At 45.5% G+C, this 26,463-nt stretch overlaps 2 protein-coding genes across 3 annotated transcripts in view; one reads left to right on the top strand and one right to left on the bottom strand.

The window, feature by feature from the left end:
• Nucleotides 1–6,381: 6,381 nt before the first annotated feature.
• NDUFA8 (NADH:ubiquinone oxidoreductase subunit A8) lies at nt 6,382–20,234 on the bottom strand. Its single transcript, XM_027614539.1, has 4 exons — nt 20,072–20,234; nt 13,893–14,056; nt 10,393–10,558; nt 6,382–6,700 (listed from the first exon to the last, which is right to left on the bottom strand). Exons 1-4 carry the CDS (start codon nt 20,120–20,122, stop codon nt 6,563–6,565), a joined length of 519 nt encoding a protein of 172 aa, XP_027470340.1. The 5' UTR covers nt 20,123–20,234; the 3' UTR covers nt 6,382–6,562.
• A 113-nt stretch (nt 20,235–20,347) lies between these two features.
• The window catches only part of MORN5 (MORN repeat containing 5), a 29,271-nt gene continuing 23,155 nt past the window's right edge, over nt 20,348–26,463 (top strand). The window contains exons 1-3 of one of the 2 annotated variants that reach the window (XM_027616491.1): nt 20,348–20,458; nt 23,593–23,740; nt 25,363–25,474. In XM_027616491.1, the coding sequence (XP_027472292.1) occupies nt 20,412–20,458; nt 23,593–23,740; nt 25,363–25,474 (307 nt within the window). In that variant the 5' untranslated portion in view covers nt 20,348–20,411. The remainder of the gene's footprint in view (nt 20,459–23,592; nt 23,741–25,362; nt 25,475–26,463) is intronic. The other variant, XM_027616492.1, reaches the window with a different exon arrangement.

Genomic DNA, 26,463 nt, shown 5'->3' with positions numbered 1-26,463 from the left:
CCCTATTTGTAAAGTAAAGGGAATTTACTGGTGCTTAAGGTCCTGCCAGTTCTCATGCTCCATGAGACAGACCAGTACCCAACTCGATTCCTGGCACTGGACTTGGCAAGGAGAGGGAGGCCAGATCTGGCACGAGACGGTGTCTGCATCCCCAGTCCACCAGCAGGCTGGAACCCTCCCCAAAAGCTGAGAGCCACTCAACTGGTTCAAGCTGTCTCCAGGCTTGGGAGCTGGGTGGGTACTTTTGTCGAGGAACATGGCCTTTTCATTAGCGCCATTGTCCACCAATTAGCCCAAAGCTGACTCACAGGGAACACAGTGCCGGGGGCTGCCATTCAGGCGGGTATCGTGTCCTGCTTCTCTAGAAAACCTAGGCTCCACTGCCGGTCCAGCTTGCCTCACAACCCCACTGTAGGTGCACCTGTCACCTTAAAAGGGTCACGTTCATTGTACACCTACGTGGTACCAGACGATGTACACTCATCTTGTTACTGAATCAGCAAAACCAGCCTGGAAGGGAAGCACTGTGGCTGTCCTCAGTTCTCAGGGGAGGACACTAAACCTCAAAGACATAAGGTGTGTTTCTCCATCCCGCAGAGGCGTGAAGCACTTCATTAGGCACCAGCCAGAGCAGCCTCCCGGACCCTGTTTGCCAAGGAAGCCTAGGGCTCTGTGGTCTTGGGCAAGTCACCTCCCTTCCCCTCTCCTCCCCTCTTCCTCGTCCTACCTCCATTTCTAGTCACTCCCCAACTCCTAACTCAAAGCTCCATGCGGAGCAATGACCCCAGGTTTTGGAGCCAATCAGGGTTTCAATTTTGCTTCTGCCAGAGAGAAAATACACATGGCTTCTGGTTTGGGGAAGCTCAAGTCAAGAAAGGGATGTAGACCAGTAGGCAGAGCATTACCATGTAATCTGACACATAAGGGAGTCGGATCTCCTAGAAATCTCCCCAAGGCAACGCAGAGAACCATCTGAGGCCTTTGCCCAGCTGCCCATGATCGCACGGTATGGTTCTGTTGCAAGTCATGCAATTGCTTTGCCCCCACTGCCCAACATTTAGGTTGTTTCTCTCTCTCTCTGTCCATATTTTACAAATAATGCTGTGATGAACATTCATGTACGTATCTTAAGACGCTTGAATCAGCACTTCTGTCGTATACATTTTTACAAATGTGGAATGCTACACATACTTTGTGTTTTGGCAGATGGAGCAAATTGTCCTCCCAACATAACGTATTAATGAATCCATTTATGCTCCCGCCCCCAGGCTAGGAGAACAGCCACCCCCTCACACACACGCATCTGGGTCAATACTTTTCAGGGTTTGGCTGAACTAATAAAATGGCATCTCACTATGGCTTTAAACTGCATTGTTCTGACTACTCCTGAGGTTAATCATCTTTTCCTAAGTTTATTGGCCATTCTGATGTTCTCTTCTGCATACTGCCTGCTCATAGCTTTTGTAGGTGACTCTATTAGGATGTTTGCCTCCCAACCACACTGCCTTGGTTCTGTCTCAGGTTATCCCACTGCTGGCCTTTTGGCTTCCAATGTCCAGTCCCCTCTCATATTCCAGGTGCTGCTGCCTGCTCCCCCAGGTGACCCTCCCCACTCCAGCCCTCCACACTGCCCCAGCCTCCAGTGTCAGCCAGTCCGAATCCACAAGGGCAGAGTGCTTCAGATTGGACTTGGCAATCAGAAGGCAGTCCAAATAGGGGATGGTCTCCAAAGGTTCCTCCCTTAACTCTTAAGTGCAAAGCCTTCATAATAATCCTCTGAACAAACTCAGCCAAAATAACAAGAAAGTTAAAGAAAACAATTTCTAAATAGATGATAAAACTCCCTTAACCTCTTCCACATCATGTCATTTAAATGCCACTGTGGGTGATTTTTTTAAAACAAAGCCTGAAATGCCCTTCTCATTTTAGTGAAATTTCCAGAATGAATTGCTCAGGCGATTAGATCTAATCAATAAAACTCCACCATCTCCCCCAACAAGTTGACTAGCAGAGAAACGTTTCATATAACTCTTGGCAAGGAAAAGAGCCTGGATACCATCTTAGTCCAATACTTCACTTTACAGCTAAAGAAATTGACTCAGAGGGAAAAGTGTTTTGCCAAAGCCACACAACAAGGTAAGAGATGGAACTGGGAACAGGACCCCCTCACCACCCTCAACTGTGCCCTCTGCCCATCACACTGATAGAGAAGAAAAGCTGTCAAAGGTTTTACTTGAAAGTTCATGGGGCTGACTTCACCACTGGGAACCTCAGATCCTTGGAACCCAGCAACACAATGGGGCTGCATGGTCAACAGACAATCAGAATGAATGAATGAATGGATGGATGGATGAATGAATAAAGCCTGTACATCAAACTACTGTCACATCACCTAATACCGTAGTTTCAGATGGCAAATGGAAGAAACATTATCATCCATTTTAGCTTCAACTCTTCCACCAGAGCAGCAGAATTGATTAAAACAAGGCTTCCAGAAAGGGCATGCCTGCTTAATTTGCATTCAACCCTCAAATTAAAGGAATACCAGCATGCAATTATATTTCTTATTACCATAGCCTAATCTGACCTTTTATGCATTCTCCCTTTAGTTCACAGACAGCATTTTTACTGAGACTGTGACAGAGATTTCTGTGCTCTTTTTGAAAGAAAAGGGGGGGGGGGGCAAAAAACCTGACGGTTTCCTTCTTTCTCCAATGGTGCTAAATCGTTACAGTAGAAACCAGAGCCTCTCTTTGAAAAGAAAACACTCTCATGTTTATTCTACACAAAGGGATACACATTTATGGGTTACTAAGCTACTCCCATTGGAGAGGCCAATGGCTGAATAACATTCATCCAGCAAAGTTATCAAGCATTGAATATCCACCAGCCACCATGACACGAAGTAGATGCTGTGGAAAATAGGATGCAATTCTTGCTCACAAGGAGTACAACAGCTGTAATGGTCAAGATGCTCTTGAACGTGGAGGAAGGGAAGGTGTGGTTCACTCTGGGGGTAGTTGAGGGATGTTTCACAACGGAGACAAATTCGAGTTGCATCTTGAGGGAAGGGCTCACCAAGAAGAGGTGAGGGAGAACTTTGGGGCAGAGGGCGCACATGAGGAAGGGCGCAGGTGTCTGAAATGGCGGAGAGCAGGGTCCAGTACGGATCGAGTTGGGGGGAACAGCGGTGGGGGAGGAAGCTGCAGGTATCTCGGTCAGACTCTGGAGAGAGCCTGGATTCAGATCCAGACAGCCCAACTCTAGATCCCTTGTGCTCAACCTGCATGTTATACTGTGTCATGGGAACAAAGGGGCAGGAAAGACCACTTCAGGCTGTAGGAAGGGGACACTTCCTGGGGAAAATAGCATCCGTTTTTGCCTTGAGAGATGGGTAGACTTTCAAGAGGCAGAGATGGGGGAGGGTTGTTTCCCAGCAAGTGGATGGCAGCATCAGTGATGATTTGGAAACCAGAGAACACTACTGAGGAATGGCATTTGGGAGACTGTAGGGCACATGATAAGGAGAAGATAATGGTGGGGAGATGGGCTAGGCTAAGGCCAGATCATGGAGTGTCAGAATGCCAGTAAGGATTCGGGTTCTAGTCAACAGCCCCTTGGGAGCCACTGAAGGTTTTGGAGCAGCAGAGGTACATGCAGCAAGTCAGATGATGGACTGGAGGGCGAGGGGGCGGTAGGAGACCCATTCGGAAGTAGTGTCGACCATCCAGGCAAGGGGAACAAAAACAAGCTAGGACAGTGACAGGGAGATGGAAGTGAAAGTAACAAATGTGAGAGATTATGGAGGGAACTCAAAAGGGCTGCGTGTTGGACTGGAACATGGAGAGGAGTGAGCAGGAGTCAAAAGGTGCATCTCATGTTTGACTCTGGAAGGATGGAGACACCATTCACTCAGATAGGGATGACAGGAACAGGCTGGGCAGAGGAAAAGGGGCAGATAAACTTCCTTTGGAAATGGGAGGAGTTAGTCTCATTATTCTCAAGCTGAACCAGCAGGAAAATTTTCTTATTATTTGAAGCCCTGCTCAGAGATCCTTCACACTAACTGCTTTCAAGTTGTTCTGGGACCTTTTACCTACTGAAATTGAGAGACACGTTTGTTCTGAGAGACTGGGGGATTCTATCTTTACTTAAAGACTCTTTGGTCCTAGAAGGCTATGATGTGGTGTTATTCCATCAAGAATACAGGAAAGCCAAACGTTAGTTTCTTTGTTCAAGGAATTCAAAGCAACGTGGGGAGGGAGAAAGGCAAGAACTTCTGTCCAACTTGGGCAAAAGTTAAAACATCCTACAATTGAATTTGCAGCCATTAACAGCTCAGGACTTGTTGCTCTGATTCTAAAAAGGTGAATTAACAATCAGGGAGGACCTGGTGCTAGACAATGCAGCAGGATAGATTCATTAGATATAGATCCTCCACTCAGAAAGATGGTGTGCTTTCATCCCTTGTTAACCAAAGTGTGGTCCACGGACCAGCAGCATCAGCACCAACAAGAAGCTTACTAGCAATCTCAGGACCTACTCCAGACCAGATGAACCAGAATCTTCATTTTAAGAAGACCTCATGTGACTGACTTATATGCAGTGGTATATACTAAGAGTATGGACTTTGGAACCAGATGCAGCTGGGTTTAAATCTCAGCTTAGCCACTTCCTACTTAGTAGCGCTTAACCTGGATCTGCTTCATGTGTACAGCCAATGACCCTATCCCCTGGTTGGACCTTAGAATAACCTTGAGAGCTTTCAAAAACTCCAGGCCCTGGTCAAACTGCAGACTAATTAAATCAGAATCTCCGGGGGCAGGAACCAGACATGGGTGTTTGAAGGTCTCCGGGTGACTTGAACGTGCATCCAAGGCTGAGAACCACTGACTTCGAAGAGCAAGCGTGGCAATTGGAGCCAGTCTTCGTCTGCACCCCATTATCAGCTATTTCTCATGAGGACTGGGGCTCCTCCACCTCTCGCTAAGCTAGAGTTCCTTTGTGAAATGGACATGACAAATAGAAACTCTTTCAAAAGCTGAGCACTGAGAGTTGACACATGTGAAGCACTTGGCACGATGCATCATGTTCAGTGAATATTTATTACTCATGCAGGTCCCAGCTTCTTTTGCAGAATCTAGGAAGCAACACATAGCTTGAGGTGTCACAAAAATGCCAGTCTGTGAACATGCTCATACTTTCCCCACCAGGGGTGACTCCCAACTACCGGGCCACCAACAGGTTAATAGATGTCGCCTTAGCTGTTTTTAAATTTCAAGATTCTATTCTTTTTCTACATTAAATTCAAGAATGAGGCAAAGGCAGCCGAACTTTTGCAGAACAGGTGAGAGTGAGGTTCACCCAAAGTGTTCCCAACCTTGGGGCAGGACTAGGGTGGGGAAGGGGCCAGGCCGAACACACAGAGCTTTGTCTTTGAACTGTGCTGACACTTTGGGCGACAGGCCCTATACCTCCTCTAATGCCTCCCAGCACTCTCCCTGCCTGGAAATCTCTAGAGTGGGAGTTAGAAAGGCCTCTGGAAAGGCTTACAGGACAACTCTGCTTTTTAGAGCGGCACAAAGGGAAACCAAGGCCCAGGGAGCTGCTAAGGACTTATGCAGGGCCATGTGCAATTGAAGGCCACCAGCAGAAGGGTGTAGAGCGACCCAGTCAGATGTAGAGGAAATAGCCTGGTAGTGAAAAAGGAACTGAATGAAAGGGAAAATAACCACATAATAGTGCTTTGAACCAGAGCTTTATAAATACTTGTGGCTTTAACCTGCCCAGGAGGTAGATAAGCATGTTGCCTTTAGTTTGTCCTCAAATTCAACCTCTCACAAGAGGTTAAGGAACACACCCAAGGTTGGAATTGACACTCAGACCTCCCGACTTCCTGGCTTTGGAGCTGGAAGCTCAGCCTCCACCTCCCTTGTCTATCAGGAAAAACATCTGGGTTATAATGCTTGAGGATGGGATATCAAGGGGAAGTGGTGGAAGTTTGGTTCTTTAAGAAACTTTGAGCAAGACTGCCGAACACCCAGCCAGGAGGCCCCTCCCATGGCCTGAGTCACAAGGCTCAAACATTTCTTCCCTTCTCCTATCTTGGACGCTTCCCTTGTACGACCTTTAGGGAAAGCTATTTGTCTGAGATATTGGATGGGGAGAGAGGTAAGACTTCCAAATGCGTGAACACAGACAGGTAAGAGGGCCTTCCCTTTACACAGACATTTCTGCCTGATCAAACGTGGCTCCCTGTTAGTAGGTGAACGCCTACTTAAAGCGAAGAGAGAGGAACAGGCAGGACCACAAGAAGAACAAGCAAAGGGAAGTCATCTTTAAAGGCCAAAAGGTTATATAAAACATAATAAAATACAACTGTTTCCTTTAAAATTTTTAATGGCCAGGAAATGGTATAGAATAACTGCCAAGTCACATAAATTAACTTTTTTGTTAAGTTTGTGATCCCGGAAAGAACACTCTATCAGTCGATGCAAACTGCATGGGAATTTCATCAGTGGGTGTCTGGGCATGTGACTGAGTGTGGGCCATGGACCCATCTTTACATGGTCCAGAAAAAAAGGCGACTGCCATGTTTGGCAGGCTTCAGCTCTCCTTCTATCTCAGGGTTGGGCTCTGGTCTTGCTCTTGAGTGATAGGGATTCTCCGGTAAAGGTCGATCTGTTTTCACTTTGGTGACCTGTGGGGGGGGCGGGGAGGACAGAAGCAAGGCTGAGGTCAGGTGGAACAGTCTGAGACCAAGAACACACCGCCCAGCGTTTCCTCTCTGCTCCTGCTGCCCCAACTACCCCTCTTTTTTCAAGCCCCAGTAAACCACATTTAGACTCATTTGACCTTTGAACAAATATTCAAGAAAGCTTTCTTTGGGGGCATTCCACGTGGTGTAAGTTAGGGATACAGTAGGGAACAAGATACACACTGTCCTCAAGGGGTTCACAGTCTACTGAGGGAGCCACACACGAAAATCAACCAAGACTTCCCAACCAAATTATCACAACTGAGGCATGAACGAAGTGCTGGGACTTAGGATTCAGAGCAAGGACTCTGCACATGTAACCCATCCTGAAGGCCAGGGGCTGGACGATTTCAGAGGGGGTAACCTTTAGCTTCATCTTAAAGGATGCCCATGAGCCAGGCAGGAAGATTAGCAGGAGAAAGACATTCCAAGTAAACAGTACATGTGAACACAGAGAGGCGTATCTTTAGAATGGCCAAAGCAAAGATTGCTTGAATAGTGGTGGGAAATGAAGCACTAAACAAGCACTTGTTAGAAACGATACTGAGCACCTTATTCCATTTCATTTTCACACTCCCATGAGATCATTTTGCAGAGGTTCCCCGCGGCCACCTGCCTAATAGTGGGAAAACTAGTACTCAAAGCTGGATCTGCCTACTACTCCAAAGTCTGTGATTTTAAGTAACACACTACACTGGTAGTCAGGGCCAGATGATGAAGGGTACTGAATGACGTGTGAAGTGTTTGATTTTTAATCCAATGGTAATAGGTGCCACTGAAGCAGGGAAGCAATTCAAGCATGTCTGCAGGGTGGAAGGTACAGAAGCTAGATTAGAGAAGGGCAGGACCAGAACTGGGAGAGCCAAGCCAAGAGGCCTGGCAAGATGGTGTAGCACTACACGATGGTAACAGGGAGAGAGATGGAAGGTGGTCACATCCACATCAGCTCTGATGGTCACAAAATCTCCACCAGAAACCCAGCAGAAATTGTTCTCACTTTAAAGATGAGGAAACATGCAGAGAAATGGAAAGACAAGGCCACAGTTATTAACAGTGTTGTTACGTAGTGGTCTCATCTTCAAGCCACTCCATGTGATATGACTGATTAGTCTTCCCATATGCATAAATCCAAAAAAGATTTACTGTGAATGGAGCTTTCAGGAACACAATAGCACAATTATTACTATAGCCACGCCATGAGGCATTATTATCTGTAGTTCACAGGTGAGGACCAGGGAGGCTAACCTGTCCATGATAAAGATACACACTACATGTCAGAGCTGGAGCTGGGACCCAAGTCTTCTGTCTAAAGGTCCAGAGTCGTCGTTTGTTCTTAGAATAGTATTCTCATCTCTCCGCCACACAGATCATTAATGGTTCCTTATTGCTTAAAAGAGTTACTCCAAATGCCTCCAGCTGGCATGGTGGCTCCTTTCAGGAATTCAAGGTATGTATGATATAAATCTAGAAAAATGTTTCTCAAACTTAAAGCAATGAACAGACCCCTTAAAAGGACAAATTATTGTGGGAAGAACAAGAAAACAACTTCCTCTTCTGTACCATACCAAAAGAGAAAAGGAGGAGAAGCATGTGGTCAAACTAATTGCTAATACACAACCTTGGGCAACCTACTCAACCCTCAATTCCCCATCTCTCCAATAGAGCTATAAGCTCACAGTGCAATTAGGATACTACACGGTCAGGTGCCCGATATACAGCAGGGGCTCCATAAGTTATTTTCAATGTTAACCTTGCCAGGATGGTGGAATTATGGGTGAGAGAGAGCAACAGCCTAGGAAGGTTGGAAACGTCAAAGGACATTGACACTGAAGCTGAGGGCAGGAGAGTGAGTAGAAACTGGCCAGGGGCACAGGGGGGAGAAGGGAAACCTGGTAGAAGCAGAATGCAGCTAAAATTTAGGCCTTATCCAGCTGGTCATCACCTTTCTAAAAAGAGACTGGATTCTGATTTTAAGTATGACTAAAACTGATAATCCTCTTAAAGAAATAAGCTTCTGAAAAGAGGACAATATTTTGTGGGTTTTTAAAAACGTAAACACAAAAATTCAGGAATCTATATACTTTCTTAACAGCATGATTTGTTAATTCTCCTTTGATCAGAGACAGAAATGAGAAAAGGTTGTTTTCATTAGTGAATGTGTGGGTCCCACCACTTTCCAACACAGAGTTATCAACAATTTAAAGTGATTTATTTGTTCAGGGCAGCAAAAGAAGACATCTGAAGATAATCAAGCTGGACAAAAAAAAAAACAACAACAAAATTGCTAAGTCATTCATCTACTACTGACATCCAGCTTAAGATCCAACTCTCCATAGATACTATATAAAGGGAAGGGAACAAAGGTTAACTACGGACCTATGCACTAGACATTAGGCTGCAGGTTCACAGAGGCTCTCTAGCTTAATCCTCACAGAAAACTAGGGATGAATTCTGGTCCTGTTTTGTACATGTGGTAGGAGAGGAAATAGCAATTTGCTCAGGATCCCATAGTGATTCAGTAATACTATCTTCTTCCATTCAAACCTGAGTTTTCCCTCCACACCTTGACACCTATCTGTCCCAGAAGCAATGGATGACAATGAGGCTCAAGAAGCAGGGGTAGGTCAGGGGCGCCTGGGTGGTGCAGTCAGTTAAGTGTCTGACTCTTGATTTCGGCTCAGGTCATGATCTCAGAGTCATGAGATTGAACCCTGAGTGAGAATCGTGAGATTCTCTTCTCCCTCTGCTCCACACCCCGCCCCTCTCTAAAGAAAAAAAAAAAAAAAAGGCAGCAGCAGGGTAGGTCAGCTCACAAAGGACCTTGTAAGTCAGAATACTGCAAACAAGAGCAAGCCCCTGAAAAGTTTTAAAAAGAAAGTGACATTTATTTTCCATATAGATTATGCCTATAGTGAAGATGTAATTATAATCCTAAATTCTTCAATTTCAGGTGATACAAGGTCTTCTAAAATCTGAACTGTACCACCCTCCCCTCCCAGACATTCACATAGCCTAAGTTAAGAACTCCTGTTCAAGATGTGGGGACAGTGAGAGGACTCAAAAACTAATCCAGGAAATGCTTACCTACAGGAATTGATGATTGTATAAAGGGAGAAAGAGTGGGACATGAAGGAAAAAAGACATTCAGGTTTCTGACGTTTCAAGAGATGGTGGTGTCATGACTGAGACAGGAAATATAGGACAACGAGTAGGAAAACATGCTTTTTAAACTACAGGGATATACTTTTAAAAATCTTAGGTACTGATAAATCTGGCCTGAAGAATCTGGCATACCCCCGATCCTATTTCCTCTCTGAATCCCACGGTAAGTTCAATGCTTTCAACTGCCAGTGACCCCCCAACACTGTGCTTATCCTCATCTACTCCCTTTTATTCTCCAATTAGCTAATTAAACAAAAACAAACCTGCACAGGCTGGAAGATCTATTTAAAGGAGTATTTCTATTAAATAAACTCCCTTCTGGATTGTGTATAATCACTCCCTCATTAACCTGTTTGGTAAATACAGGTTTCTCCCATCGTAACTGTACTCACAGAAGACCCTTTTCTGACCACCTCCTGCCCTTACCCACCCCTTAGTGAGAAGGCGAGACCCCCCAGGAGGAGACTTTTTACCTTGGACAGCTGCCCCAGGTCAGGTCGCACCCAGCCCAGTTTGTCCAGCACACACTCGTCAAACTTAGCCTGCTGTTTGCGACAGCGACGAAATAGCTGCAGGCTGGAATAATCAATGCAGGTCCAATAGTCTGTAAAAGGCTCCGCACAGTGAAGCTTTATCTGCCTGCAAGAGAAGGCAGTGTTAGGGGAGCTCCTTGCAAAATAATGAAAAACAGACAAGTGCGGAAAAGTAAGTATAGACCACAAATACGTAGCCTTGCTTTCTGGAAGGCAGGAGCGTCGATGCTCTGACCTCACTTACAAAACAACTTGGCGATCCTCAGACTGAGAACCAATAAGTAGCAAAAGATTTCTGACGAAGAAGACCTAATTTCTTTATGCAGCAAAACTAAATGAGTTGAAATGCAAAAAGATCGCGGTCTAAGGCACGTATATTTTCCATAGAACACTCCTCACTTAGGGCCTATCTATTCTTTCCTTTAGATCCTCACTTAGGGCCTATCTATTCTTTCCTTTAGATCCAATTCTAGATTATCAGTTTAGCCAACCTGGAAGAGGCAGCATAATCTGAGATGGGCATGTTGACAAAAGTCAGAGGTGACAGACAATGGCAAAGGAAGAGACAATTATAAAAGGCAAATATACAAACTAACATGCGGAAGATCCTGGGGTCATTCAGTGCAGAGACAAACTACCCTATGCTCCTCAGAGTTCAAAGTCCTCACTCTATTAATGCTCTGAACAAAAACAGATTAATCTGTCGTTAAGAAAGTTAAATTATATTTGGTGTTCTCTGTTAAGAAGCAAGGTAGCATGTAATTCATTTTGTGACCACCAAAAATGGTTAAAGAAAAAGTAACTTTTGTGTGTAAGAGATAAGCCTCAATTATTTTGCAAAATTCCCCTTCTCTAACCATTCAACCTTGCTGGAAATCCAATAAATGCCAATTCAAGGAAGAATAAAATACCATTACTTAATGTAAAAGACATACATGAGGCACTGGAAGAAATGCATAGCACCCTCCTTCCCCCAATGGACTCAGGATTAGGAAGTGCTTACTTGCCACACTCTTAAGAATCTAGCTACACTCAACATGGGAATCTTACTTCACACAGCTCAGGAAGAACCTCCGAGATGGGATGGAGGAACTACACAGTGAAAAATCTGCTTTCCGTTCCTGCTGGGTTTCCCTCCTAGGAAGCAACCAATGTTCCCAGCTTCTTATGTACCCTTCTGGGGATTCTAGAGTAATCTGTGGGTGGCAGGGTGTGCACAGGAAGGAAGGAGGACCAGCAAAGCCCTACGGAGCTTTTCAGAATTGCCTCCAGTCTCACTAACCAGGATGTCCATGCTACACAAAATTGCACCCACCTCCCTGGAGAAGCACGCTGGTAGTGGGCTACTGTTTCTATCGCCAGTTTTTTATTCCTCCAGCGTGGGGCAGTGGAAGGGCGGCTAGCACTGCTGGAGTACTCAGTCTCCGTTCTGGACCCTGTTACCCACACCCAACTATTACCTACTAACGCCTATAAAGAGCAACTTCAGCAGTGAGAAATTCCTCTCATGGAGGCAGCTGGGAACCTCGGGAGCTTGCTTGTGAAATCCAAACATTGCCCACTTAAATGTACTACCTCTGGGCCAAAGTAGAAATGCTTTTCCAAAGTTCTTAGAAAAGTTTTAAAAGGAAACACAAACTTGTTAGCAATCAAACCAATGCAAATTCAAGCAAGAATAAAACATTTTGTACCTATCAAATACTTAAATAATAAGCAATGCTGGCAAGGTACAAAAAGATATCGTGCATAAACTGACCCAACTTTTTTAAAAAGGGCAACTATAGTCCAAGGCCCATAAATAATGTTCAAAGCCTATTTACAGAATAATCTCACTGCTGAGAAAATTATGCCACGGAATTAATTACAAAAAGAAAAAGATCTACACACAAAGGTAATCACTGCAGATTTAGCTAAAACAATCAAAAACCGGAATAAAAAATGATGGTGTTTTTTTTTTTTTAAGATTTTATTTATTTATTTGACAGAAAGAGAGAGAGAGAGAGACACAATGAGAGAGGGAACACAAGCAGGGGGAGAGGGAGAAGCAGGCTTCCCGCGGAGCAGGGAGCCTGATGTGGGGCTTGATCCCAAGACCCTGGGGTCATGACCTGAGCTGAAGGCAGACACTTAACGACTGAGCCACCCAGGCGTCCTAAAAATGATGTTTAATAACAGGAATTGGTCAGGTAAATTAGGGCTGGTTTACCCTCCGGTGGAATATTGTATAGCCATTAAAAATGACGATCACGAAGACAATCTAGCAATGTGAAAGAATGTTCCCAATAGTTTCAGTGAAAAATGATTTTCAAACCACACACTATGACTTTAAGCACAAAAATGTCTTTGCATATGGACAAAGACAGCAGAAGCAAGAAAGAAGGAAAGCAGCTATTATGTGAAGGAAATCTGATTTTTCCCTCTCCCGTCACTGTAGTGGACATCTGTGGGTTTTGCCTAGCCAGCAGTCAGTCCTCATTCTTCTGTAATGTCCTTCTAATTTCCCTCTGGGGAACAATCCCTCCCTATCTCTCAGCAAAGTGGTTTAGATGAATCTAAGTCTACTCCCCACTTTAGTCCTGAACAGGCACAGCATTTTGTCTCCTGAAACACACGTGATTCAAAGATATGCATATGAAATCAAGCAGCCAGGCCAAAGAGACTCAGTCCAGGGAGCCCTGCTCATACCACTGGACAACTGGCACGGCTGGTCTACGTCTACTAGGCAAGCGGCACAGCAGCGTGGAGTGGCTGGTGGCCACTTCTGCTACAGCAAGGAAAGAGTCTCTGAAAATGAACCTGACAGAGAAAAACAGAACCAAGAGATCGGGGGAGGAGAAGAGAGGCAAAAAGATACCAGGTAGTTAAGAAATTATGTAAGCCCTTTGATTCCAGCCCTGCCCAATCCCAGTCCTATTTCTGGACTTTACTGTTACATGAGCCAATTCCCCTCAAGTGGAGCTTCTGTCCCTTTTAATAGAGTCTGTCAAAACATTTCTCTACAATTACAATCTGGATTTTTTTTTTTTTACTTGTAGTATCAAGCATAATGGCCCACTTAATACCTTGACTCTGTACACACTTTTCTCTCCATAGTAACTGAGTGTTCTGTAGTAACAGCAATCTAGTGAATACCTGTCAGCAAGCACTGTGCTGAGTTGTTTTATGTACTTTCAAAGATTTTCCCTAACAATCCTGAATAAGGTAGGTATTACTCTATAATTTGGAAATTAAGGTTCATGGATATTAAAGAACACACCAAATAATAAAAACAAATAACACAAATAACTGCATCATTTACTGTGGGCTTATTCTGGTCTATCTGATTTCAAGGTCTTGCATTTCCTACTAAAACTCTCCTTTCACTTAAATAGCTGGATGTTCACTGGGATACATACACCTAGATGTTTCAGCCCCTCAGCACTGATGTGAAAGATTCGTACCTGAAGAAGTCCAGAGCACACTTGTTTACGAGCTTGCCTTCCTCTAAACACCGCCTGGGGTCTTTCTCTTCCCAGCGGCAGAGCATGAACTCCTTGTTGGGCTTATCACACTGAACTCCATAGTGATGGGCAGCAGCTTTGAGCACCGAAGAACTGACTTTCACCTGGGGAAAGAACAGCGGGCAACAGACCGCAGATTTGTGACCAGGATATCACTTCCTCATCTTCACCTCCTGCTGCTCAAAACAGAGGGAACACAAAGGTAGCACTGGTCTGCCTCCACCACGAAAATTAAAGAAAGGGGGCTGTCATAATAATCCTTTGTGATCTCCACTGCTTTAGAGATCACAAGGCTCTTTCACATGCGTGATTTTCTACACCTTCACAATAATCTCATTAGGTTGACATTAATCTCCCCATTTTAGACATAAGGAAATGGCAGCCCTAACAGAACCCTTAGCTCTCTGACAGAGAAAGTGGAACTCTGAAGGATGATGGAGGGCCCAACTCTGGGGAGCTCTGATGAGTCTCCTTTCCAGGAATAAAAGTGATAGAATAGATAAATTTCCCAGAAGACTACAGAATCACAGAAGATGAGACTGGAAAGGATCAGTAAGACAGGATCCAGTCCAGAAAGTTATTACTAATAATAAAGTACTAGAATCTTTGAATTTTTTACAATTATGGACTATATCCAAGGTAGCCACCCCATAACTATGTCAGTCTCTCACTTGCCTCCCTGGACATTTTCTTGAGAAACAGTGTAGTTACAGCTCACTCACAGGGGACTGCACATAGACCAGGGCCCCTCTAACTGCTGCTGCAGCAAGGGTCCTGCTGGCCTCCTTTGTGTACTACCTTTTCCTGTGCCCACACCACAACATCTTCATTACTATAACTCAGGACGTTTGTTGTCTGGGAGGACCACCCTCCTCCTCATTCTTCCCATTCAAAACCACTTTGGCTATTCTTTCAGATGAACCCCCTCATCCAATAATTTGCATTGGAACTACACAAAGCTTAGTCATGTATTAAATTAGAAGGGAACGAGCACGTTTACAATATTGGGTCTCTGCTCAAATTTTATCTCCTCAGAGGATCTTCTTCTGCTGACCTTACAAAAGTTATCATCAATGGTCACTGTGTGTGTGACCACTAGAACATAAGCTCCAAGAGGGTAGGGATTTTTTTCAACAGAGATCCGAGACTAAAGATATCAATTCTCCCTAAATGAAACTATAATTAAATGTCATGTTTACTGTGGCGCATCAAGCACCCAAAATAGTGTCTAGCACAAGTAGCTAGTGAGTGCTCGTCATGTGCCAGGCACCGGGGATCCAACACTCACAGAAGAAACAAGACTACATGAATTATGCCTTCTCACCAAAATAAATTATGTCCCTCCTCTTATTCAAGTCATTCTTATGTTCTTTGGTTAAAATTATAGTTTCCATCATACAGGAACCTTGTGTGTTTCTGTTTAATTCCGCAGTATTTTAACATTTTTGATACTAGCTTAATAGGATTTTTTTTCTATTAGATTTTCAAATTGGTTACTGCTTGTTTGTACACTGTATCTCCTCTCTAGCCAGATCTTACTGAACTCCTGTGAGCTCTGATATGAAACTAATGAGGATTAAGAGAAAAAAACCTCCATTTACAAGTAAAAACTACCTCCCTTCCTCTCTGATATTTGTATCTTTTTTCCCTCTTTTTTTCCTATCTTATTGCTTTGATAGGCATCCTTGCCTTTTTCTAGACTTTAAAGCACAGTTTGGTACAACGTTTGCTGATGTTATCTGGGATATAGTTCTTAGGATATTCCTCAGTAAGGAAGTTTCCTTCTAATCTGAATTGGCTTTTCTTTACTGTCCTTTTTGGAAAGACTGAAATTTCGGGTTTCTTTTTCATTAATCTGTAAGTTTAGAGCACTAACAGATTTTCCAAAACTCTCCCATTATAGAGAGAATAAAATCTAGTCTGCCACAGTGTATTATGCTTTAAGATATTACTGGATTTGATTCATAAATATTTTATTAAGGATTCTTATGTAAGAATAATGTTGTAATTATTTTTATAATGCTAAAAATTTTATAATTTTATGTTTTAAAGATTTGTTTAGAGAGAGAGAGTGTGCATGGAGGGGAAGGGCAGACAGAGTCTCAAGCAGACTCCCCACTGAGTGCGGAGCCCAACACAGGGCTTGATCCCATAACCCTGAGATCACGACCTGAGCTGAAACTAAGAGTCAGACGCTTAACCGAATGTGACACCCAGGTGCCCCTATAATTTTATTTTTTATGAATTTCACATAGCTTAGGTTAATTTATTAATAAAATAAATGGCAAGGAAAGATGAAGATAGTAATTCATCTACACACTACAGGAAGAGGAGAATAAAGTTAGGATGATGTCTACTAACATTACAACTGCTATAATTATCAAAGCAAAGACAAACTTATGATACAAGTGAAATCTGCCATGACAAGTCTAATAAATTTGCTTAAAATTCTTTATAATAAGAGTTTATTTAAGTTAATTGAGGGGTATACTCTTGCTACCTGTAAAGAGCTGAGAGAATAAAAATCAAGACAGGGGCATCTGGGTGGCTCAGTCGGTTAGGCGTCTGACTCTTGAGTTTGGCTCAGGTCATGATCTCAGGGTTGTGGGATCAAGCCCCGTGTCAGGCTCTGCACTGGACGTGGAGCCTGCTTGGCATTCTCTCTCCCTCTCCTTCTGCCCCTCCCCCCTGCACACATGCACTTGTGCTCCCTCTTTTAAAAAAAAAAAATCAAGATTCAAACTTTTTAAAGCTTAATATACTTAAAAAACTAAGTTAGCTATATTTACTTCCTTGACAAATGCCTTCAAGGCCTTTAAATGGCTGATTTAATTACTCAAATGCCTTCACAGCTATCGTGTCCAAAAAAGTTATGACATTCCTTGCCTGACTTTCCTACCAATGTAGAGGTCTTATCAAAAATCTAGGCACACCCATGTTGTTGAGCATATGAAATATGCTCTGTCACAGGAAAATAAAAGACAATAGCCACTCACCGAATCTCTTTCCTGGGGAAAGAGATGTGCTCAAGATGACACAGCAGGTCAGTGGCAACTGCAGAATTGGAATTCACAGACTGTGACCTTCAATCAGGCCTTTTTGCGTTACATCACCTTCACTGAGGTGGCAAAGGAATTTGGATGTCACCGTCTCCCCTCACCTGCTTCTTCACGAAGACTGATGAGTTCCAACAGAAACAACATCCTTTCACAGCTGCTTACTGTGAATATCCTCTCAAATTCATTCACTTCCCTTTGTCTCAAAGAACACAAAGTTCCAGCATCTTCCTCATTTACCCTCATAACAGCCTCCCCGCACAGCCGGTCTATACAATCTGCAGGTGTGAAAAGGGAGGCAGAAAAAGTCTTACAGTCTACAACCAATCCTCCAGTCCTGCTCTCTTCCTTAAACCATGTCTGCACCTCTTTCTACAGTCTTTAATTTATGCTGTGCCTTCCATTTCATTTAATTTATGGAAAACGGGGGATAATCGTACTTATTTGATAGGACTACTGAGAATTTAAATAAGTTAACACATATAAAAATATTAAGAACAGTGACTAGCACATCATAAATATTAACTATTATTTCTACTCAAAATTGTCAATGTGTACAGGGAGTTTCCAGCCTAAGCTTTTGACTGCTTATGTGTTGTAACTCCAAAGTCAACAAGGTGCAAAACGTGTTTAATTTGTCTCTCAAATCTGCTCCCTCTGGCTTCCCCAGACCCACTGTCAGGTTACAAATCTGACAGACTCTTCAACCCTCCCTGCCTCTGATACCTAAGTCACTGCTAAGTCTGACTTCCAGATAAATCTGTTCTTTCGCTCTGTGAGCAGTCACCAATTATGTTGGGGTCATTAATATCCTCCTCATTATTTCAACAGCCACCAAGACTAATCTCCCTGCTTTTCTTTTCCTCCCTTCAATCCACTCTTCACAGAGCTGCCAGAGTGATCTTCCTAAAAGGCAATTCTTACTGTACTCCATTTAAACAAATTAGCAACAAAGCCCTGGAAGGATTCAGGCTTACCAGCAGAATAAAGCCTAAACTTTTTACGGGGTATTCAAAGCCCTCTGGATCCAGCCTTCTCACCCAAGGCATTTCCAAAAAGGGACTTGCTGCTGTCTCAGAACATTGAACTCACTGTCCCCAGAACCCATCTGTGGACCCCTGCATTTTCCCATCTCCTTACCTTCGCTCAGATCTAACCCTCGCTTAGAAAGCCCATTACTCCGTCTTGGCCTATAAACGCTATTCTTCAAATGCCATTTAGCCAAGTCTCACATTATGCCCGAGAAGTGCTTTCTCTGTTCCCTTTATAGCCTCAGAGAATTATACAGCTGGAATCACTTCATCTTACAAATAAAATAACTATGTCTGCAAATGCTACAAGTGACTAATCAAGGTAACTGAGCAGTTAGGCCTGGAATTTAGATCCAACTTCAAATCCTGCTCTCTTCTCTTAAACCATGTCTGCCCCTCTTCCATAGCATTTAAACATACTTTGTCTTGTAGTTATTTATGTAATTATCTGTATTTCAATTCAACTGTATGAACGCTAAAGGCAAATTTATTCCACATATAGAATACTTGCAGGAAGTTGAACCTCGGATGTTTGCTGAACCAAATTAAAGTTCCCATGAAAAAAACGGCACTCTCAGGCTAACCCAGGTTCACTGTGGGACAAGAAACCAAAGACTGAATACTGGAGGCCCCCACTTAATAAATGTCACTTACTATAAAGTCCCTGAACATAGCAAAAAGTGCTTCATCTGAGGAAAATAATAGTTGCCATTCTCAGAGGCATCTAAGAGTAAGTGAAGTCATGAAAGTAACTTAACTTCCTAACTTCTGGCACATAATTTTTAGTGTTGCCCTCCTTCTCCTTTTATGTAGCCTAGTCTTACTACTACCCAGTCCTGCCATGACACTCTTGTGCCTTAAAACCTTCCACCTCTCCCCATCACCTCACTTATAAAATAAGTCTGGCCTTGGAGAAGTTACTTCCCAGTCCTACCAGTCTCAGGTACCCCTCTCTCCAGGCTCAGCAACAGCTGAGCTTCCCACCAACCCGAGAGTCACATCAAACAGCACTTACTTGTCTCCCAGACACAAAACATTCTGCTAAGCCTTCTCACTCTTTTCAGCTTTTGCCCATAATACAAGAGTTTAAAAGCATGGGTTTTAAACTCAGACCTGGATTCACAGTCCAGCTCCACCACTTACTAGCTATATGACCGTGGGCAAATGACTTCTACGCCCCAGGCCTGTTTTCGCACCTTTCACATGAAGAGACCAGTAATATCCTACTTCATGGTCCTGCTGGCAGGATTTGATGAATTAATGGATGTGAAGTAATTAATCAGCATCCTGCCTGACATCTAGACAAGGCTTGGTCATATTTGCTATAATCTGTATATACCCTCTCGTCTTCACTTCATAGCACAAACTTCACCATATTGTAACTGCCTTGTTATGTCTGTCTCCCCATTAGATTACAAGCTCTCTGAGGGCAGGGACCATCTCTCTTATTCTCCAGCGTCTGTGTATATGGCAATTATTCAATGATATCTCCTGAAAAATGAATGTCCTATTACCAAACACCCTCCCAGGGCTGTTAGCAACTCCACTCTCCAGTATCATCTCCTTTTGCTTCCCCTTCCTAGCTCCACTCCAACACCATACCGATGAGGCCACCTGGAAGCGACTGTCTTTCTCGCTCGACTGTAAAAACCCGGGGTTGTATACTCACTTCGCGGGGAAGTGAATTTAGTGTCCCTGAGTATTAAAGGACATTAAAGTAAAAAGTGGCCCTGGCTGGTGCTTAATAAAAGTACCACTATTATTCACGTAAATGACAAGCAAATCGCTGGGGGTCAGAGTGGGGAGGAGAGGAGAATGCTACAGAGCCACTGCATGATGGGGTGGAGGTGAGGCGATTCCCGGAGGTGAGGAGGAGGAGTCCGGGAGCGACCTGTGTCTGTGTTGGGGGTGGGGGAGGCACTGCGTGGGGGGAGCCGGGGCCCACAGTCCAGTGAGACGAAGCAGGGCTGGGCCCAGGCCTGAAAAGCTGCAGCCCTATGCCCCGCTTGCCTGGCTTCCGAACGAGCCTCACCTCCTGCACTTTCAGATCCTCCAGAGTAGGCAGCTCCACTATCCCCGGCATGATGGCGGTAGCCCCAAACCCGAGGAGGCTCCCGCAACCGCGTCGCCCCCGTCTCCTTGAATTCCCCTTTCGACCGCCAAGGGCCACCTCGCGCCTGCGCCTGCGCAGCGGGCCACGCAAGCGCACTGCTCTGCCCAACGGCGAGCCACAGAGCGTGCGCAGTGCCTGGAAGGTCCGCAGGCGCTGGGGGCGGGGCTTCGCGTCGGCCCCGCCCATCTTGGTTGTCCTAGTGAGACGCGACGCACTGAGGCTCCAGGATCGCAAGGGCTGGAAGCTAGAGGCTGACGCCATGGAGTACACAGGGAGCCAATACATTGGGGAATATGTAGACGGGAGGTAAGGGCCTCATCTGATTCACTATGTCTTGAATATCTGTGACTGGGAAGAGACGGCTGCCTTTTTGCCTTTGCAAAGGACTCTGTACCAGACACTTTGACAAACTTTATTCCTTTTAACCTTAAGGACAACACTTCACGTAGGATTGTTTATTCCCATTTTACAGTTCAGGAAAATGAGACCCAGTGAAGTAAAGTGCCTTGCTCAAGGACACATATCTAATAAGCATCAGAGCTGAGATATATTCATTCCATATATACGTGTGTGTTTGCTATCTGCCAGTTTTAGATACGGGGATAAAAATATAAAAAATGTCCAGATCCTTGCTGTCATGGAGCTTACAGTCTAGCTGGTGTATTGCCAATAACCAAAGAAATGAGAAGATAATTTCAGATAGTGGCTTTGCCTCAATCTTCCCCTCCTCCCAGCAACCCTGTGAGATAGATAGATATCCTCATTTTGCAGATGGGAAAAGTGAGGCTCAGAGTAACTGTGTAACTTGCTCAAAGTCACCTGCTTGGCATCGGGCAGATCAGGGATCAAAACCCAGGTCTCACTCTAAAGCTCATGTGTTTTCTACTATGGAGCCCTGCTGCTGAGCTCCTACAGAGGACACATCCAGTTGGGGCAGTCCTCGAAGGCTTTCTGGAGGAGAAAATATTTGAGATGGGCCCTGAAGGTTGGGTTTTAGGTGGGTAGAGATGCAAGGTGAAAATGTTTCCAGGCAGAGGGAACAGCATGAGCAATAGTTCAGAGGACTTACAAGGGGAGGAGCAGGCTGTTCAGTTTGACTGGAATGTTGGATGTGTCTAGAGGAGAGTAAGAACCAGTGCTGTGAGGGTGGCTCTGTGTTCTGGCATAGAGAGATTTGAGTACTGTGCACAATTCTGTGAGTGGGGGAAGCCACTGATAGATAACTCCTTGGTAGGGCTGGACATTAGGAAATCTAATTTATTTCATTTCTGAATCCCTCTTCATAGCACATATGTCACTCAGTAAATGTTGGCTGAATGAATGAATGAATGAAATTGTATCCTCACTATGGACTGGAGTCTTTATCTCTTTGTTCTTTTTAACTTACTTTTAATTTATAATGAAGGCTTTTTGCCTCAGGTGAATAAAAGGAAAATGGGAGGGAAGGAAAGAGAGAGGAAGAGAAGGGGGAAAAGGAGGGAGGGAAGCAGAGTAGAGATGGGGAGATCAAGTCAGAGCCCAGAGTTGTCCTAGTAAAAGGCAGCAGGACCCTGGACCAAAGCAGAGGCAGGGGGGCTGCAGGAAAGACAAAGATGTAGAAGTTTGGGAATCTTCATTGCCAGGACTTGGCAACTTCTTGGCTCCCGGTCCCACTCAGAGACTGCCTCCAGTCCCAGCACAGTGCCCAGCTCTAGGCTTTGTACCATTTGTGGAAATTGAGAACTCTGAGGAGGCGCTGCTTTGGAGGAAGAGAGGATGAATTTCATTTGGGGTGAGCTGGAGATGTCTGTAGAAGGTCTGAACACTGACATCCAGTTTGCAGTTTAAAAAAGGGGAGCGGAGTCTAACCTCAGAGAAGGGTTTTGATGGAGACAGAAATGGTAACTGTGATTTCAAGTAAAGACATTTAAAGGAGAAAAGACATTCTGTCACCTCCCATGTCTTGCAGTAGAATAAACACAACATCATGTTTGAGCTCTTACTCTATTTGGGGCATTTTGCTGTTGTTTCATAAGCTACTATTTCATCCAATTATCTCAACTTTGGGGAGGAGTGTTGTCATCATCCCCATTTTACAGATGAGAAACTCAGGCTCAGAGAGGCGAAGGAGCTGGCCCAAGGTCATACAGACACAGAGGTGGAGCCAGGCCTGGCTCAGGTTTGGTGGCCCCAGGTCTGCATGGCTCAGAAATTGTGCCTTGACCACAGACAGCGCTCTTCTGCTCGGGGCCTGTGCCACAGTGGCAGCTTCCTTCATCCCCTCGGTCAGTTCCCTTTATTCCTTACATAATAGCTGTTTACAGGGCACCTGTTTGCACAGAATCATGATTCTAAGAACTGAGGATGCTGAGGTCTTCCTCTCCAGAACTTTGATTAAATAGGGAATATGAGGAATACAATTACAATGCAAGGCAGAGAGTGCTGAGCGTCCAAAAGAAGTTCAAACAAAAGCCTAAAGAAGTTCAGGCTGACTTCCAGCCAGCGGGGAAGGATAGAGAAGGAATACAGGAATGAAGAAATGAAGGAAAGGATCCTTCTTCAGCACTCACTGGACGTCAGGCCCTTTACTAGGAAAATCAGTATACATTATCTGGGTTGATCTCGGGCATTAATCTCAGCCATTTCACACATGAAGTAACTGGTCAACTGGTCAAGCTGGTCGTCCTTGGCTTGGACTCCTGTAGAGGCCTGCCTCCCCCTGCATGACAATTCCCACATATTCTGCAATTGCTTAACTGTGCCCCCCACTAGACCATGAGCCCCCTTGATGGCAGGAACAGCATATGCCTTGATCACTGCTATGACCTTGTTGTACCCAGCAGACCAAAAACTCAGCATGTGCGGTAGATGTTGATATGTAGTAGATGCTCTGTAAATGTTTGTTGGGAAAAAAGGAAGGAAGGAAGGAAAACAAAAAGGTTTAGGAAGGTCTCCAAGACGATACATCTAGGAAATGGTGAAGAAAGATTCAGGCCTATGGCCTCTGTCTGAACTTCATCGTTTTCCCAATTCTCTACAAGTGGTGTAAAGGACAGGGGTGGGCTGGTCATGGGGGACACGGAGAACACAGAACCAGCCGCCAGGAAATCTGGCCCAGGTCCCTGCTTCCCGGGGCTTGCTGTGTGGCTTTGAGCACATCCCTCCCAACTCTGGGCCTACCAAGGGCTGTGTTATGGGACGTGTGAACTCCAGGACAGCCTCTAGGTGAGGCGGAAGACGAACCAGCAAAACTCTGTGCCCCGTCCCCCACCTTCACCAGAACAGACCCTCTCATTTTGGAGTTTTTGAGGGAAACAAAACAAAAACGTTGTTTTTGAACAGACTATTACGGGGACAGTAAGCTGAGGACCCCGAGGGTGAGGGTCCTACTTGCTCTCTTGTACCAGCTCCAATACCCCGGCTGCTAGTCACAGTCTACGGATTTCCCTTTGTGCTTGCAGGATGGAGGGCGAAGCCGAATACATCCTCCCTACCAAAACAAAATACGTCGGGGAAATGAAGGACGGCATGTTTCATGGCCAAGGAACCCTGTACTTCCCCAGCGGGAGCCGCCATGATGCCATTTGGGAAAAGGGACTGGTCGTGAAGGTGATCAGCCTGAGGAGGGGAGGTTGCAGAGGGCAAAGCCTTGGACGGGAAGAGCCCCCGCTGCAGAGCACCCTGACCTCTCCATCTGGTGCCCATCTCCTTCCACTCCCCTGCTGCCCTCCAACCGATCTCCCAGGGCTCTGGAATCTGCTCCTCTGGATCCAGAAGGGCCCCTGGAGAGGCCATGATGAGTTTGAATCCTACTGTGCCACTAACTAACTGGGTGACCTTGGGCCCATGACTTCCCCTATAAACTGGGGACAATAGTTGTACCTCATATTGCTCCTGTAACAAATGACTATAAACTCAGTGCCTTCAAACAATAGAAATTTATTACCTTACAGTTCTGGAAGTCAGAAGTCTAAAATAAGTCAGTGGTGTTGCATTCCTTCCAGAGGCTATGGGGGAGATCCATTTCCTTACCTTTTCCATCTTCCAGAAGTTTCCTGCATTCCTTGGCTGGTGGCCAGGCATCAATCTGACCTCTGCTTCTATCATCACATCACCTTCTGTCTGCTTTTGTCATCGTCTTGTCCTCTATCCCTCTGACCCCCTTGCTTCCCTCTTACAAGGACCCTTGTGGTTATATTGGGCCCACCCAGATAATCCAGGAAAATCTCCCCATTTCAAGGTCCTTCACTCAATCACATCTGCAAAGTACCTTTTGCCATATGAGGTCAACATTTTTGCAGGTTCCAGCAGGTAGATGTGGCTATCTTGGGGAGGACCTTTGTTCAGCCTGCCACAACAGCCCCAGCCACCTCCTGGGATGGTTGTGAGTGTAAATGAGGTGATATCTCTAAGTGCTGTGCTCGGTACCTGGCATAGAGCAGGCACTCAGTGTTAGGTCTTAGCACTACCACCACCACTGCTACTATCATAACCAGTCATCTAACCCATCCAATCCCACCTGGGACTTAGGGGCCATGCATACAATTCAGGGGGTCAGTGGGACCTCCCACTTGATATGCAAAAATTTCTGTGTATCTGGGACTATAGTTCTCTCTGGGGAGAGATCTACGGTTCTCATCGGTTTCACTAATGCCCACCTTAAAAAAGTTGAGGAGCATTCCTTGCTTTACAGCTTGGAGAATCTAAGCCTCAGGAAGGGGATGTGACTTACCCAGGGTCACACAGTGAATTAATAGTATCGGCATTTCCACCTCCGTTTCCTGGTGCCCAGGCCAGTGCGACCTGTATATCCCGGGGATTCCTTCAGCCCTGGGGCAGCTGAAGCGGAACGTACATGTGTGGACAAAGGGCTGTGACCGGTGGCTATGACCTTTTTAGCTATGATTGAATGCTTACTCCATGCCAGGCACTGTGCTAAACGCTTTGCTGGTACTGCCTCATCGAATCAACCCCGTTAAATATATACCGTTAGGAAGCAGTTTTACAATTGAGGAAACCGAGGGCTGGGTCATCTGCCATATTTCGAGTACCAATCACAGAGCCCAGCCCTCTAGCTGTTCCTTCTAACTGTCACGGCCCCGATAACTGGGAGAGCTTTCACTGCTCTCCTCTGGCAATGAGAAGGTGAGGAAGCCACGTCTTGCCATGACACCCGTCCTTCTTGGGCAGAAGGGCTTCTTCCACCGGCGCGCATGCTCCTTGTCTTCCAGGGCACGTACACCTTCTCGGACGGGCTGCAGTATGACGCCCAGCACTGGCATTACTGTGACAGCTGCGATCGCAGGTTTTACACGGAGATCTGCCATGGCTTGAAGCCTGCAGGTACCGGGCACCCTCCCTTTCCTTCACACCCAGACCGAGAGAGAAACGAAAGGCAGCCTTACATAAGGGGCCGCGGCCCATTTGAGGTCACCCGCAGATCTCCGCCGTACCAGCGGGGGACCACAGGCAGGGCATGCACCGCTCGGTGCCTCGGTTTCTCTCCTGCAAAAGGGGACAATAGCATCATCCACCTCACAAGTCTGTTGTAAGTAAGATCATGCATGGAAAGCGTTTCCAGCAGGGTCTGGAGTGCAGTGGGTGCTCGGTCCATCTGAGCTGTGGAAACTGAGCCGCACCAAAGGAGCATGTGCCCTGTGTACCAGGCTCCGGCTGAGGTTCTGTGTGATGCCTGTCTCACAGAATCTCCAGATGACCCCGTCACGCCTGCCTTTCTGGTCCTATGTGGTAGAGGAGGAAACCGAGGCTCCGGACTCCAGACCGGCTTCCTGGTGGTAGAGCTCCCTGGGGGGCCCAGGTCTTCCTCTCTGTGTCCCCTGTATCATCAGAAATGGTGTTCCGCCACCAATGGTGACATGTGGGCCTAGACTCTGGATTCAGAGAGCAGCCACTGAAGGGGCTCACAGGTGTTTCCGGGGCTTGTGTGTGGTCAGGTGCACCTCAAGAGCATAGGCGTTCGCCCAGCCGAGACCATACATCCAAAATGACAAATGGGAAAGTGACTGTGCAAACTATCAGAATAAATCCTAACTTATGACATGTTATGGTGGAGTTGACAACCTGGAGCTGGAAGGTCTGGGTTTGAGTCCTAAATTCCCTCTCAATAGCGGGATGAGCCTGGGCAAGTCAGCCTCCATGAGGGCAGAAAGCTCCAGAAAGCACCCAGGTTGGAGTCAGGCAGACCTGAGCTCAAATCCTGGCTGTGTCACCTTGAATCAGATAGTTAACCAGGTGAAACTTCTCTCCCTTTGTCTCCTTTGTCAGCTCTTCCTCCCCCCCCCAGTTATTAATTTGGGGGTTCCAGGGCTCTC

Source organism: Zalophus californianus, chromosome 13 (assembly GCF_009762305.2).
Source record: "Zalophus californianus isolate mZalCal1 chromosome 13, mZalCal1.pri.v2, whole genome shotgun sequence".
Taxonomy (NCBI): domain Eukaryota; kingdom Metazoa; phylum Chordata; class Mammalia; order Carnivora; family Otariidae; genus Zalophus; species Zalophus californianus.
The sequence above is the reverse complement of the archived record's forward strand: the minus strand, read 5'-3'. Positions and strand labels throughout refer to the sequence as shown.